This window comes from Enhydra lutris, unplaced genomic scaffold, assembly GCF_002288905.1.
Source record: "Enhydra lutris kenyoni isolate GAN:26980312 unplaced genomic scaffold, ASM228890v2 scaffoldscaffold10, whole genome shotgun sequence".
Lineage (NCBI taxonomy): Eukaryota > Metazoa > Chordata > Mammalia > Carnivora > Mustelidae > Enhydra > Enhydra lutris.
In genome coordinates this window covers 29,142,374-29,159,423 of record NW_019154094.1, presented here as the reverse complement: position 1 = coordinate 29,159,423, position 17,050 = coordinate 29,142,374, and the positions used below count along the sequence as shown (strand labels likewise).

The 17,050-nt window shown below is 43.3% G+C and overlaps 1 protein-coding gene across 1 annotated transcript in view; it reads right to left on the bottom strand.

Annotated features, from left to right (window-relative positions):
• LOC111144342 (glucoside xylosyltransferase 2) overlaps window positions 1-17,050 on the bottom strand; it is a 90,853-nt gene that overhangs the window by 64,285 nt on the left and 9,518 nt on the right. The window contains 1 exon segment of the mRNA XM_022498598.1: window positions 4,359-4,551. Within this exon segment, the coding sequence (XP_022354306.1) occupies window positions 4,359-4,551 (193 nt within the window).

Here is a 17,050-nt window from a genome sequence, read left to right as displayed (position 1 = left end):
ATCACCAGAATGGATTGGTGGTCACCCCCCTTTGGTGTCCCACTTTTCCCACTTTTTTTGGCACAGATGCACCAAACCTCAAGCACATGTCTGATTCCCGAGCTGACAGGAGCCGCTAGGAAATCAACCAGCTGGCATTTGCAGCTCCTATATTGAGAGATGACAAAAATAAACGAGACTCCAAAATATTAAACATTATACTTGGTAAATAGCTCCAGACATATTGTATTTACATGGCTTAAAAACTAAAAAATTCTCCTTAAAAAGAGTACAATTCACCCACAAAGCAGTTTCCAGAGGAATCATGAGGTCAGCTGGCACTTTGTTTTGTTTTTACAAAACAAAGATAAGTGGCCTTGAGCTTTGCAGGAAGTTATCAAAAGAAACTGGATATTCGCACAATGCCTCAGGGTTGGAAGTAAGACCCTTGCGAAGGGTGGCAGACCCTGCCTCTCCATACCAGCACCTCCTGTGACTACACAAAAACCAACTGGTCCTGCCCTTCTATTTTCAAGCTAACAAGGTACAGGAGATGTTCCAAAGAATCTCTGTGGAATGAAAGAATAAACAGATCATGTGATTCAGCCTCACAAGTATGCTCTGCAGTAACAGAGCAAGGATCATTTTGTCCTTCGATACTGATGAAACAACCAAGACTAAGGAAAGTTCTGTGACTTCCATAAGAGACAAGGTTTTATATCTAAACTTTTTATCTAGAATCCCTGCATGGGAAGGGACGAGGCCAGATGCCTTGCCTGTCTTTTAACACCCTGTTACAATTTCCTTTGTTGGTTGAGCTCCACTGATCTAACAAAGACCCGAGGAAAGGAGCCATCACAGGGATAAAGTCACCAGAGCGATTCAAATGATTTTTCAAATTCAATGATTCTCCCATACAATTTAGTTCCCAATTTATAATGTGCCAATTACCATGGCTTATAGCAAATTACCCCCAAACTTAGCAGTATAAAACGACCATCTATTAAGCTCATAGATTCCATGGATCAGGAATTTGGACAAGGCATAGAAGGCGGCGGCGGGGGGGAGGTGCGGGGGGGGGGGCTTACACTGCTGCATGATGTCTGGGCCTCGGCTAGAAGCTTCGAAGCCTAAAGGCTGGAATCATCTGAATGCCAGTCCATTCACATGTGTGCCAACTAAGGCCAGCTAGGGACTAGGGACCTCAGCTCTTCTCTGAGTGGGTCTCTCCATACGATCTCTCCGAATGGGCTAGTGTGGGCTCACTCACCACATGCTGGCCAGGTTCCTGGGGCAGGCATTCCATGAAAGCCGGCAGAAGCTATGCTCTTTCCATTCTCTAGCCTCAAATGTCACGTGAACATTCTATGTAGCATACTCTATTTTATATATACATACAGATGATGTATATAGAGGCATAAGTATTGGCTATTACCTTTTAACAAATTATCCCCAAAACTTAGTGGCTCGAAACCACGGAAATGTATTCTTTCATGTACTTTCTTAGGGTCAAAAATCTGTAAGCTGGGTTGCTCTGGCTCAGTGGCTTTCACGAGGGTGTTGTCCAACTACTGGCTGGGGTCACAGTCCTCTGAAGGCTGGGCGGGGCAGGAGGTTCTGTCTCCAAGCTAACTTCCATGAGTGTCACAAGAAGCCCTGATTCCTTACCAGGAAGGCCTCTCCAAGGGGTGCTCTGACATGAAAGCAGCTTACCCCACAGCAGGTGATCCAGGAAAGAAAGTGAGTGCAGGCAAGATAGGAAGTGTGGTGCCTTTTTAAACGTTAATCACGGAACTGACATAGTATTGCGTCTTCCCCATGCTGCTGGTCACACAGGCCAACCCTTGGGACAGCGAAGGAGGGAAGCATGCCAGGGTGTGAATAACAGAAGGTGGGGCCACTGAGAGCTTCTTTGGAAAATACATTCTGCCTCATACACATAGTTATACACACATATCTTCCTTCCCCTCACCTTCTTTAAGTTCAAATCTGTTTTGTTCGGCTCCATCCTCCTGTCCCAGCCTCTAGCACCCAGTGGGTACTCAATTAATACTTGTTAGATGGATATTGGGCAACACATTGCTAAGGTTCGTCCACAGCCGGTTTCCTCCCTTCCTGCACACTGAGCACTTCTCAGCTTCTTGCCATTGGTTGAGCCTTGTGACTGCTTCCGGGCAGTTCAATGCGAATGGGAAAGACTCGTGTCACTGTCAAGCTGAGGGAGTGAAATGCACAGTCGTGAGCCACTTGTCTCTCTCTTTCCTGCATGGCATCCCAAGAACTTCAGAGGCCAAGTGTTCCAGCAGGTGCAACTCAAAGCATGAACAGTCTTGGGGCACATGGCTGGTGTAGCTGAGAGGACATGCCACTCTTGACCTCAGGGTTGTGAGATCAAACCCCACGCTGGGTGTAGAGATTACCAAAAACAATTAAAAAAAAAAAAGCACGAATAATCTTTGTCATCTTCAGTCCCAGACCTAAGAGCCTGTGTGAGACAAGCAGCAGGCACGTGGAAAGTGTCTGAGGTTTTCGAGAGGTGTTAAGGTAGCCTGACCTAGCCTATCCTGATTCCAGAGACCTTAGCTCTTCTATCAGTGTTGCTCGCTTCAAGTTACAGGCAGGGAAGCCGAAGCTCTGAGAGACCACAAGGCTTGCCTGAGATCAAGCAGCAAGCATACAAGGGAGCTGAGTTTCTCAGATGAGTCTTCTATCTGCTAGCTGCAGAGGTAGAATGGCACACTGGTTAAGCAGGTGGAGGTTTGACGCTGTGACCTTGAGCTGACACCTGATGAACAAATCACTAAAACTCTGCAAAAGAGGGACATGATTGCTACCTTCTGGTGAGAGTTAAGGAGTGGTAAATTATAAATCAGAAGCCCTTGATAAATGGTAATTATCATTGCCATCTCCTTTCAACCACAGCTGCAGAGAAGCAAACCATGTGTGTGCCAACCTCTTCCTTTTCCTTTGACTCAGATCTTTTTTCAAGGCATTTTCCAATCAATTTCAAAGCTTTGAGACTATTTGGCTTCTCCTGGTGAAGATGTCAAGGGGATAGTTTTCTTCAGAAAACGCAACCCATTTTCTAGCTTTCTGTTAGTAGCCTTTCTCTGCCCAACAGGCTTCTTTTGGCCTTTCTCATTAGCGTAGCCAGCCTGGGGACAGGAGGGGGCCCTGCTGACACAAGTCAGTGGATACGAAACGAACCACGTCTCACTCTGCCAGCACACAGGCCTTACCACAAGGGCAAACGTCCAAGACAAAGCAAAGTTTGGTTTACAAACTCAAAACTCAAAACTCTGCAAACTTCCTAGTCCAGAGACTGGGGAGAAGAGGTATTTCTAAAGCTCTCCTCAGGAACTGGTTAAAAAAAAAAAAAAATCAGTCCTTGTTCCTCAGTAGAGGAACAGTCAACTGAACAGGGATCCAACACATAATAAAATACTGTACAGTCACCAGAAAAGATGAGGTGAGGACATCTGAGACCTGACCTGGAACAATCCTGACAATACGGTTTTAAGGTAGGAAAACCAAGTTCAGGTGGACACAAAGAAAACAAGCTTGATTTAATAAAAGAAATACAGGGGCGCCTGGGTGGCTCAGCCAGTTAAGTGTCTGCCTTCAGCTCAGGTCATGATCCTGGGGTGCTGGGATCGAGCCCCACATAGGGCTCCCTACTCAGGAGGGGGCCTGCTTCTCCCTCTCCCTCTGCTCCTCCCCGCTGCGCATGCATGCTCTCTTTCTCTGTCTCAAATAAATTTTAAAAATCTTTTTAAAAAATAAAAGAAATACATTTTAGTCTGGGCACATATTACCTGTGTGTTATATAGGTATATGTTTATACAAACAAATACACATTTACACACATATACATGCATCCATACAGATAATTACACACACAAATACATATCTGCAAATGAAAAAATATGGAAGAATAACTCAAAATAGCTAACTCAGATAGTTTCTTGTGTGGGACTGAGGGTACCAAGGACACCTACCTTTTAATGTACAGCATATGTGTCATTTGAATTTAATGAACGTTTATTACTTGTCATTCAAAAAACCTATATAAAGGGGATTTGTAGATGGCTACCCACCCCCTACACGAGAGCCATGTTAATTACACCAGAGGCTCAAGCCCTGGGTCAAGTGCTTCGAGTGCGTCATCTCATAGAACCCTTACAATATCTCTGCAAGGTAGGCGTAAGTATCCCTAAAGGATCCATGAGAACAGTAAGGCTCAGAGTCGAGCGTATGGCCACACAGTGGAGTACAACTCGAAGGTCAGCGAATCTCGTTAGCAAAGGGGGATATGCATTTCCCACAATGCAATCTGTCTGCACTCAGTAACTATGGCACTGCCATTTCCACAAATTTACCTGCTTATCAAACTCGGGCTTCAGAGAGTCTTCTGTGAAGATGTGAAACTGGATCTTCCTGTGGCTAAAGAGTACAGCGGATTTGAGCATGACCAGGGTCTCCTCCAGACGATTGCCACAGGCCACCACGGCCAAGTGGATCCAGAGCTCCGGAGGCAGCACGGCCTGAAAACTCCTGAGTTCTCCAGGCCTCCTAGGAAGAAGCAAAACAGTTAAAGCTATTAATAAACTCATAAAATTAAAAATAAAACAAAACAAAACAAAACACCCAGCTAGTGAATAGTTGGAACATTTCAAAACATGAACAGGCACAATCTGTTATATTTTATAAAGTGATAAGCATTTTGACAATTCTTCCTGCTTGGAGAAAAATACCATTTATTCCCATATTTATGCTGGCAATAGCAGGATGAGTCACTGTTTGGATGGCCATAGGTGTCTGAGACTTTTTCTGCCTCACTCAGCTGTCGAGTGCCTGCTGGCTGCCGAATGGCCCGTGTTTGGAAATAGTATTGCTAAACTTCCAACAGCTGACAAAGGGGCTGTGCTGCTCACGCTCACTTGGGCCACGCAAATTAGATTTGAATGCAACATGAACAAGACGAGGGTGGGTTGTGGCTTTCCCATGTGAAACAAGCAACATGATATTCCCATCATCTGGATGGTTTTAGGTTGCGGTGGAATGCATGACCACTGCACCAAAGGAAAATCATGCGAGTCTGGGAGGTGAGCAGAGAAAATAACATGTGTGCCTCTGTCATATCTTGGGAGAGTCTTGAGAAACAGGTGTTAATCCTAACTGTCTCACTCAAAATTGCTGAGGTGGTAGGTTTGAAATTCGGCTTCCAGTATGTAAGTCGTGTTAATGAGAAACAGGCAGGAGAGGAGGCAGGTTAAGCTGAAAATGACCAAGGTATCAAATACTGAGTCAACAGCTGAGAGGGGAATAGGGTCCAAGAGTCCAGAATCATCATCCAGCTATTTCCTCGTAATAAAAGATTTGTTCCAGACAAGGAGATGCAGCCAAGCCTCAAACACACCACTGAGAGACATTTGCAGGCCAGTTGGAAGGAGTTGGCCTGGAAAAGGTGCCCTGAGACGAATGAAACTAATTTACTTGCACAAAAGACTTGGAGGCCAGGGAAACTTGGACATGGAACGTTACCTTCCTTCCAAAACCTTCAAGTCCAATCAGTGCACTGCTCCATTATCTGCTGCTCTGTTGAATAATGGCAGTCTTGCTCCAGAGTGCTCTCACCAGGAGGTAGGTGAAGAGGTGGGTGGAGCACGTTGGACAACTTTCCGATTTGATCACTTCAGAGCGCGCTTAGTGGAAGCTCAGCTAAGCTTAGACACCGAGAGGTATGTGGATTCCGCTGATTTCATAGATCACAGAATAACACTTAGAGGTGTCCCAAGTATTTCCTGAAGTTGTCTGACTTTCTCCATCCCCCTGTGCTACCCAATGAAGCCACCAGCTTCTCTCGCCTCAACCACTGTGATGGCTCCCTATATGGGCCACCTGCCTCCAGTCTTATTCTTTAACTCTCACCCTCTGATTTCTTCTTATTGGCACCAGAGTGATGTTCTTCGTTTTTTCTTTTAATTTTTTATTTTTTTTAATTAACATATAATGTATTATTAGCCCCAGGGGTACAGGTCTGTAAATCACCAGGTTTACATACTTCACAGCACTCACCATAGCACGTACCTTCCCCAGTGTCCATAACCCCACCAGCCTCTCCCTCCCCCTCTCCCCCCAGCTACCCTCAGTTTGTTTTGTGAGATTAAGAGTCTCTTATGGTTTTCTCCCTCCCGATCCCATCTTGTTTCATTTATTCTTTTCCTACCCCCCCAACCCCCCCCCATGTAGCCTCTTGACTTCCTCATATCAGGGAGATCATATGATAGCTGTCTTTCTCTGATTGACTTATTTCTCTAAGCATAATACCCTCTAGTTCCATCCACGTCATCGCAAATGGCAAGATTTCATTTCTTTTGATGGCTGCATAGTATTCCATTGTGTATATATATATATATATATATATATATATATATATATATGTGCCACCTCTTCTTTATCCATTCATCTGTTGATGGACATCTAGGTTCTTTCCATAGTTTGGCTATTGTGGACATTGCTGCTGTAAACATTCGGGGGCACATGTCCCTTCGGATCACTACATTTGTATCTTTAGGGTAAATACCCAGTAGTGTGATTGCTGGGTCATAGGGTAGCTCTATTTTCAACTTTTTGAAGAACCTCCATACTGTTTTCCAGAGTGGTTGCACCAGCTTGCATTCCCACCAACAGTATAGGAGGGTTCCCCTTTCTCTGCATCCTCGCCAGCATCTGTCAGAGTGATGTTCTTCTAAACTGCAAATCAGAATGTGTTATTCTTTTGATTAAAATAAATGTAAGGGCTCCTAGATGTCCTTGAGATTGAGTCCAAACTGATGATCATAGCTCCTATATACATCTCTTGCAACTGCCTCCAGCACCCCCAGCTTAGGGGGGACAGTCATTCATAACCGCAGTCATAGTCACACATACTCATCCTCTCCATCTGTCTTAGTTTCTGGTTAGCAGACTGGTGGGTTGTCTCCAGGTCTTGGCACATGCGTTCTGTCTGTCTCTCCCTCTCTTTCCCTCTCTTTCTCAGGAATGCTCTCCTCTGCTCTCTTTTTCCTGCTAACTTCAGACCATGTATTAATCAACAAATCTATACTGAGGATTATGTGCCAGGCACTGTTCTAGTTACCCGAGGACAGCAGTGAAGGAAACAGAACAAGATGCCTGCCCTTGCAGAAATTATATTCTAAGGGTGGCAGGGGAAAGACAAGGGAGTAGCAGTAACTAAGTAACTTACATAGAAATTTATCCAGGAATAAGGGCTACGAAGGAAATATACCCTTGAGCAGAGAGGGATGTGGCAGTGGCTGACAGACTGGTAGATATTTTTATACAGTGCAGAGTTGGGAAAGTCCTCACTGAGATGGAGAAATCCGATGACAACTTGAAGGAGGTGAGGAAGTGAGTCATGAGCATTTCTGCGGGAGGAGCATTCCAGGCAGAGGAGACAGTCAGAGCAAAGGTACTAAATCAGGATCACGCCTGGTAAATTCAAGGACCCCTGCTGAATGGACTCAGATGTCTTCTCTTCCTCAGCTCTGTGGGTGAGTTTTCAGACCCACTATTAAAGCCAGCTCCCAATTAACTTATGTAAAACATTGGGAAGGATGTGTCACAGATAATGCTAAAAATCACAGTCAATTTAAAAAAAGAGCAAAAATCTGGCCAAAACATGCTACAAAAGAGATTTCATGCAAACTTGTTTGCTTAAATTATGCTCAATATTTAGGAACACTGGTCTCATCCAAAGGTACTCAATCAATCAACCCAATAGCACAGCTGTCTTAAATAGGAACCACTGCCCCATTGCAAATAACTTGGCCCCGTTTAGCTTTACCTATTGGGCTTCTACATGAATAAAAAACTTTAACCTTAGTAATCAGGAAAATACTAATTTCATTAATAAAACTTATTTATTTGAGAGAGAGAGAGAGAGAGAATGAGAACATGAGAGGGGGGAGAGTCAGAGGGAGAAGCAGACTCCCCATTGAACAGGGAGCCTGAGGAGGGACTTGATCCTGGGACTCCAGGATCATGACCTGAGCCAAAAGCAGTCACTTAACCAACTGAGCCACCCAGGCACCTAAGGATAATACTAATTTTAAACAGGGAGCCTGATGCAGGGATCGATCCCAGGGCCCTTTGAAACGCTCACTGACCAGAGGTGAAGGCAGACACTTAGCCGACTGAGCCACCCAGGTGCCCCATAGAATGATACCATTTAGATGAAGCTTAAAAACAAGCAAAATAGCACTGTATGTTGTTCATAGACTTATGTAGTAAAAATAAACATACAGGAGGAGGATAAAAATCAAATACAGGATAATGGTTATTTCTGGGATTTAAATTTTTATTTCTTAAGATGAGTGCCAGGTACACAGAAATTCATTATGTTGTTATCTGTATTTTTTGTATGCCCAAACTATTTGAACTACTTTTCTTTCTTTTTAAGATTTAAAAAAAAATTATTTATTTGATAGAGAGAAAGTACAAGCAGGGGTACAGCAGAGGGAGAAGGAGAAGCAGGCTTCCCGGTGAGCAAGAAGCCTGATGCAGGACGCGATCCCAGGACCCTGGGATCATGACCTGAGCTGAAGGCAGACATTTAACTAATGGAGGCACCCAAGTGCCCCAGCAACACCCTTTTAAAAAAGATTTTATAGGAGAGAGAGAGAATGTTGTGTGCACATGTGTGCATTAGCAAGCAAGGAGAGGGGCAGAGGGGGAGGGAGGGAGAGAGACTCTTAAGTAAACTCTACGCTGAGCAGAGCTGATGCGGGACTCAATCTCATGACCCTGAGATCATGACTTGAGCCAAAACCAAGAGTCAGACACTGAACTGGCTGAGCCACTCAGGCTCCCCAACAACTTTTTTTTTTTTTTTTTAATTAAAAAAGGCTTGCATTCCTCTGCAGCCTAACATGCTACTTCTCTGCAGGCTTCCATGATTTGGGCAAAAAGCTGGGGCTGGGGACTGCAGTCTTTCTTGGTGTCTGGTGACAGGTATTAAAAAAGAAAAATAAAGTCCTCTCCGGATGGCAGTTCAAGTATCAGCGGTTAGGATTTAATGAGACCTTTGCTGCTCCCCCTCTGTTACCTCTCACATTACATTCAAAACCTCAGGCTTTAGGCAGTAAGCATTTGTGTTGTGATCACAATGAATAATCAAGTTTAAGGGCACTGAAATGGTATGCCTTTCACCCAGCACCGCTCAAATGTCACTTGAGACCCTTCGAAGATCAAGGGAAGTCCAGTCTATGAACCTAAAACTCCTTAACCCCTTGAATTACACAGTTTGGGCAGGGAATGGGCAGTGGGGAATTGTAGCATCGTTCAGACTGATGGTTAACTATATTCTTATTTATACTTTATAAAAGGGGACTGGGGCGGACACTTGCTGTCCAGAATTTTGAGAAGCTTCCAGGTATAGCTGGAACTGATGGTAACCATCTTGGTCGCCACACTGGTAGAGCCTGAATGGGAGTCAACACAGTAGAAAGCAGAGCCGAAAGGTGGTGGGTCACATCTTTGCTGGCCCTACCCGCATCCAGGTGCACGTGACCATAACTGAGGACGGTTTTGTTTTTTGTTTTTATTTTTTAAGAGAGAAAGAAAGAGAGCAAGCACAAGTAGGAGGGGGGCAGAGGGAGATGGAGAAAGAAAATCTTAAGCAGCGTGGGGCTTGAGCTCACAACCCTCAGATCATGACCTGCACCGAGATCAAGAGTTGGACACTTAAGTAAATGAGCCACCCAGGCGCCCTAGACAGTTCAGTTTTTAAGCCAGTGCATTTCCTTTCGCTGAAGCCACATGGAAACAAACTTACAGCTTAGCAATCAAAAGAGTCCTAATGTAGGGCTTAAAAATATTTCCAATCACCTTTGCCTTGCTCCGCCTCTCTCATATTCTCACCTTGAGCCAGCCTTTGAAATGCTCACTGAATCCCTTTCTTTCCTGTTGCTCGCTGCTAGGGCCCTGAGCCCCAATCCCATCACTCTTGCAGTTTTGTGCTGGAAGAAACGCCAGATACCATCTAGTGCGGGGGATCCCCTACCCAGCTCACACAGCCTAGTCATTGGAGGTGCTTGTTAACATGCAAGCCTCCACGCCACAAGAGATTCTGAATCAGAGGGTCTTGGGAGGTCCTGGAGTTTGCTTATTAGTACAGTTGTACCACAATCACCAATAGTTCTGGGCTACAGCCAAGAACTAATGATCTGAGCTGACCCCTCATCTCTCCTTTCTCTCCCAAACTCTTCCCCCACACCCTCAGGAAAACCCACTCCATGTTCAGCCTTCTCTCAGGGTATTCTCTTCACGTCTTGCCGCCATGAAAACATGGCAGCCTTGTGAGGATGTCACCTCCCCAGCAGACCCCCATGTGGAGGCTGCTCTTCCTCCCCACCCCCGGGAGTCTTGGGGCAGGAGCTGGGCTGGTGTCCTCCTTATTCTTCTTGCCACACTTAGACATGGGATGTGTCTTCATAGTGACATCTATGGATGAAAACTGTCTGTCTTCTGTCTTTGTTGGTATTATCTCCCAGCTTCCTGGAAGTGCTCTTAACTTAACGAACAGCTCAGCTCCTCGCTCACAGAATTCCTCCCAGCATTCTCCAGGACTTCAACCACTGTTTAGAAGATGCTCCCTGCCTCCTGACCCTTAAGTTTAGGGATTTCTGCACCCACCACCTTTCCTTCTTTCTACCTGAGACACCCAGTGCTGTGCTCACATCCTGGACTTTTACTGTGTCCTCTGCCTGGAATATCCTTCCCTTTGCGTAGATACCTCCTTCTCTTTTAAACAGCAAAATGAGCTTCCTTGACCACCTCATCAAAGGAGCACCCTCCCTTTTATTGTCATGGTCTTTGCTTATTTCTTTCCAAAAACTTACCTCAGCTGGTGTTTATAAATTCTATCAATGTAATTTATATCAAGGACACATTATATACCATCAATCTAAGGCAATGTAAACAAGCAAAATCTCTATCTTTAGAACAAGATCAGAATAAAATACACAATGTAAGGTTCCAATTAAAAAAATTAAACATGGGTGTCTGGGGGCTCAGTTATTTAAGTGTCTGACTTGATTTTGGCTCAGGTCATGATCTCATGGTCATGAGACCGAGCCTTGTCTTGGGCTCCAAGCTGGGCATGGAGCCTGCTTGAGATTCTCTCTCTCCCTCTCCCTCTAGCTCCTGCATGCACACGTGTGCTCTCTCTCCCGCTCAAAACAAATACATATATATAACATATATATTGAAATATTAATGTTGGTAAATGGAAAAAAATTGTGCCCTCTAAAACTTTCTTTGCATGTTATGTCCTGGTCTAAATTCCACTGAATACATATTTTTATAGCTGTACTAACAGTGTACCTACAACTTTATATTTCACATTTTTCATCTGATTCTTTTATTTTTCTTGTTACTTCTTAAGTCTTCATAGCCATATCATTTAACCGGCTATCTACTAGTCCATCCAATAAAAACAGCAGAGCTTATTAGCATTGCCCTTTTGTTGGTTGTTTCCAATTAACTATTCTGTCATATTAAAAAAAAAAAAAGTCTGGTACTAAATATTGTGAGCCAACAGAATTTTTTTCCCTTCTTTTCATATGGCCTTCAACTACATTCCCAGAAATGACATTACTGGGTGAAATAGCTATTATCCTACCAAAAATATAGTAACCTTGACAGTTTCTCAAAATTACCCAAGACTTATTAGAAAACACATACTGTGAGAAAAAATAAAACCCAAAAAACAACAAACATGACCCCTGCCACCTCCGAGTTACTTGGATGACATAACCATGAAGCTGACTGCTGAAACACGATGAGATGGTCTTGCATACAGCATCCGTGCCTCCCAAATTCTGCGTTTTCCAAAGGGCGATTTCTCAGCTGTAATTATCATTAAGACACCGCATCAAATCACTTTGAGCCTCTGAGTGAGAAAGCCATTCCATTTCCAGTTTTTTTTCAATAATGTCAGTAAGATAGTCTTGGCTTGGCATTAACATGTTTCAAACACCTTTCTAATGTTACCTAATCTTCCCTTTCAACTAAAAAGACAGCAGATCTCAAATACAGAACCTTCAACAGCCAAGTCCGAAATGACCAACACTGTTTCATTTTCTTAGTGTCTTATTCAGTAATTATCTTCTATTTATGTTGCCACCGAGAATTTGTGTCGGTGATAGAAAGTTTCCCTTAAAATAAATATACTTAGAATGTGGAGAAATTAGAACCCTCACCTACTGCTGGTGGGATGGCAAAATGGTGCAGCCACTTTGGAAAACAGTTCCAAAAATCTGGTTAAACACAGAACTATGATGTGACCTGGCAATTCCGCTCCTACATATCTGCCCAAGAGAAATGAAAACATATGTCTGCACATAAACTTACACACAAACACTCAGAGCAGAATTATTCAAATAGCCAGACTCCAACCCAAATGTCCCCCAACTGGTGAACGGATAAATAAAAGGTGACATACTCATAAAATGAAAAATCATTTGGCCATTAAAGGAAAGGAGTGCTGATATAGGTCACAACCTGCATGAACCTTCAACAGTGAACTGTGAACCTTGTGAAAATACAGAAGACCACCTATTTCTGATTCCATATATAGGAAGAATCCAGTTCTGATTCCATATATAGGAAGAATCCAGAGGCAAATATGGAGTGACGGCTTGATGGGCACAGGGTTTCTTCCTTTCAGGTGGTGAAAACATTCTGAAATTTGGTGTGGTAATGGTTGTCCAACTCGGCGAATAAACTAAAAACCACTGTATTGTACACCTTGAAAGGGTATTTGGATTATATTGCAATCAAGCTATGATTAAATAAGTAAATGCGCTTATGTTTAACCAAGACTTTTTTTAAACATTTCAAGACACTGGTAGTATGGCCATATCATAAGAATGATGGCTCTGATGTGCCAATGACTGCCGTGTGGAAAATGTATGTCCCTGCTCAAGCCGCTCCCTGTGCAAATACAAGATGAGATTCAGAGGAGGCTCACAGGGGGAAGCGGCTCTCCCAACTCTGTCCGAGATGAGGCGTCTCCTTAATCACTTAAAAGTCTCAAGAGTGCGACTTAATTAAACTTCAATTTCTGGAGTGTATAAATAATGAAATACGGCACTTATGTGTAGTGCTATTTACTCTGTAGCCTATTACTGCAAACCACACTGAATTATTAAAGTGAGTAATTGGTTCTCCTCAGACCCTCTTTCCAGCCGTCTCCTGCTACCTCTTACTAGGGCTTCTCCTTAACTGACAAGCTAAATTAATGCAGGTAAACCCGATGCTGGGATACAGGCAGGCGGTGGAGGCTGAAGAGAAAACCCTAGTTTTTTAAAATAGAGTCTAAAATAGTGTTGTTGGTAACTCATTTTCATAGGGAAGAAAACATAAATGGGGGTGGGGGATGGTAGAAGATGAATTCCGAGAAATCGAATACTCTCATCTGTGGGAAGAAGAGATTCCCTCCTGCGTGGAATCCTACCAGATGAAACCATAGCTATTGGAACCTGCCGAAGGCCAGCGGATGAGGCCAGGGTGGCAGTTTAGGAATGGAAACACCTTGCTTCAGCCTCTAGAAGGCGAGTCTGGTAATGGGTAATTAGATCCATGCTATGGGCTGGCAGCAAAGGGTGCTAAAAACTTCCCTGTGAACCACAGGTTTGGGAACACATTCGTCCCCTGAAAAAAAATTTCCCTGCAGGAGCTGGGAGTAGAGCCTTCGCTTTAGAAACCCAGACATGACGCTCAGGACTGTGCTAACAGTTAAATCACTTTTAATGACCCATGGTTTGGAGTTAAATCAAGTACGATTAATCTTCCAAGATAGGCCGAGAAGTTGACGTTTGCCTTAAAGCCATGGTATTATATGAATGGTGTCAACACAGTGCCAAAAATCTGCTGGGGGGCAGGCAGTGCATAACACAATTATTTGATAAGTGCATTCAATTACGAATAGCATATTTTTAGTTTGGATCATGATATTTAAAACATGGCTGTGTTCCTCAACAAAGTCTAGGTCTAATACATAGTTGGTGTTCCAAGCCTGAAGTTGTCAGTCTTGTCTATGGGTCTATCTGTATGCGTGTCTGCTTTGAGACATTATTGGACATATACACTTGCCTTATGATTAGTAAATGGCAATGCAAGGATTCAAACTCAGGGAGCTGGACTTAAGGGCCCATGTTCTTAATCCTTATGCTCTATTTGGGGCCACACACAAGTGATTGAGAAAAGGAGTCTGCTCTGGGTAGATAAACCCTTTATCTGTACTCAGGGCTCTCAGCTCAGTGATCCAAGCCTGGATGGGATTTTAGCCCCACCCCCTTCCCTAGGCATGAATCTCAGTGCATAACTTTACCAACTGCACCTTCATAATCCATGCATTCACCAGCTGACATCATGCACAAGTATATTTATCTACACTCCTCTCCCTCTAACTCTGTTATGCTGCCTGAACTAATTCTCTTTTCATGTGTTCCCCTCATGATTGTTCCTGACACACAGGAGATTCTATTTCTCCATCTCCCTCTTCTTCTCAAATTAAGATGTTACTGAGATTGTAAAATATGAACCAGCAGTGTTAGTTTGAAATAAACGGCTGGTGACATATGAGGGAAAAGAATGAGGATCACATATTCTGCAAATGGACACTTCTAGCTCACTGCCCAAAAATGAGCATGAAAGACCAACTGAAGGGGAGGAAAAATGGTCTCTCCAAGGCCTCAGGCAATCAGTGATTTTTAATTTTTATGGAAATTTATATACTTTAACTTACTTTATAAATTACACAGGTAATGCATATATTCCTCATAGAAAAAAATTTAAAATACAGACAAGTCAAAGGCAAGTACCATAATTCCAATTCCATAACCACTGTTAACATTTTGGTATAATGGTATAATCTTCCAGAGTCACACTCAATATATGTGGATGTGTATCTATAAATATGTAAATATATAAAAGCTTTTTTAAAGGGGTAATATTTATATCCTATTTTCCCCTTATAAATATGAAAAATTTCTCACATAAAAAAGAGATTTAATCAAAGGATCTTCTTCAAAGGGATTCTAGAAAGCAATCAAATATTTCAAACTTCGAGATTTGTTCCCCAGTACAGCGTGGTGGTAAGTGATTTGGCTCTGGAAGCACATGGCCCAGGCTTCAAATTCTAGGTCTGCCTCTTACCTGTCCCATCTTGGGCAAATGCTTTAACCACTTCTGAACCTCAGTTTCCCCATCTGTAAAACGGGTGTACCGATTACAGTGGACATTTGGTTTTGGTGTTTCTTACCAGCATCCATTTCCAAGAGTTTCTGGTAAGAACACCTCAATTTTCTTTTGGGGAAACCATTCCTGTTCTGTTGCCAGTCCATGAGGTTTGGAAGGGCTGAATCATCCTCTCCCCACACGTGGCCATCAGCGATTGTATATGGATGTGATCCTTGTCAGGTCAACAGAGGTAGCCCTGGCACTCTTGCTGGATGAAGTTTTTCACTTAGCAGTGACTGAAGAAGGAGAAGGCAAGCCCAGACCTGTTGGGACTCTCAGGTGGAGAACACCCACGCAAGGGTGTGGCTCACACAGAAGGCAGCAGAAATGGAAGGAAGAGGCATGACAGCTAGAAATCTGGGAAACACCTGTGATGGAATCCTTATCTCTTTTGCAATTTCTAGTTTTATGAGCCAGTAAATCACCTCTTATGACTAAGTGGTGTAAGATGATGAGCTAAGACTCTATCTCTTGGAACTGAAAGTGTTCTGACCTATCCAATAATAGTACCTACCTCTTAGGTTGTTAGGGAAGAAGTGAGATAATATGCGGAAATGCTTCATACAGTATTGTGGCTTAATTTCTTTTAAAAGATTTTATTTATTTATTTATTTATTTGAGAGAGAGAGAGAGTACAAGTCGGGGGGGAGGGGCAGAAGGAGAAGGGGAAACAGATTCTCCCACTGAGCAGGGAGCCTGACACTGGGCTAGATCCCAGGACTCTGGGATCATGACCTGAGCTGAGGGCAGACACTTAACCAACTGAGCCACCCAGATGCCCCATATCACGGCATATTTTAAATCATCATTAAATATCAGTTGTTACCACCACCATTATTATTAAATACTAACTTGAAATATACAAGAAGCCTTCATTTTTCTCTAAAAATTTAATTCCATGACAAAAACAGGCAGGCAGAGCGGCAAAAAGCATGGTACTTTAGGTATCAGTGTTCTCCCTTATTGCAAACTAGATTTGAAGTTTTAGTATACTTTTTAAACTAAAAGTTTCTTCTAAATGCCAATTGCCAATGTGTTTCCAACTTCTCTTGTGTTTCTTCTAAAATGGAGTTTTTAGCAATGCATTCTCCCCAAAGGTAAAATCTGATACCTGAACATCAAAGCTTGTTAGTTTAAAGCTGGTGGTCAGACAACTGAGGTCCTTGTAATTCTCACAAAACTAGGAGGAGGAAAATGAAGGGCATCTTTAAGCCCAACCACAGATGCAGAGCCCTGAGTAGCAGTGTCTGTGGACAAAATTCTTCATTTGGTTTCTCTGAGAACACTTCCTATTCCCGTGAACCCTTCACCCACTCTCTACTTTCCAGAGCTGGGAAACCATAGCTCTCTGCCCTCCAGTAGACATCAGAGCTAGAGAGAGCCTCAGCTCCAGGCTTGACACTCTCCAGAGCCACAGTCCAAGTCCCCGAGAGGCAGTCAACACGGTCCTCCCTCAGCTACTCACTTAGCTTTTACTGAGGATCAGAAGACTGGGTCTGGTGTATTATTTATCATATATGGAAGCTGAGTTTTGATTTCCTCAAGTCATAATCCAAGAAAAGCCTGCCCTAATCTGCATCTGAGCCCCAGCTCACGTTTGCTGAGTTTCTGGCATGCTTCCATGCCAGCAGCTTACCTGTTATTTCATTGTATCATTGAGCTTAAGAGAAAGCCATGATTTGCTGAGGAGGACTGATTCAGCTCGTTAGCTGGGTCTAGTTATGATTCAGTTCCTAACTAATAAACAACAGTGGACAAGATC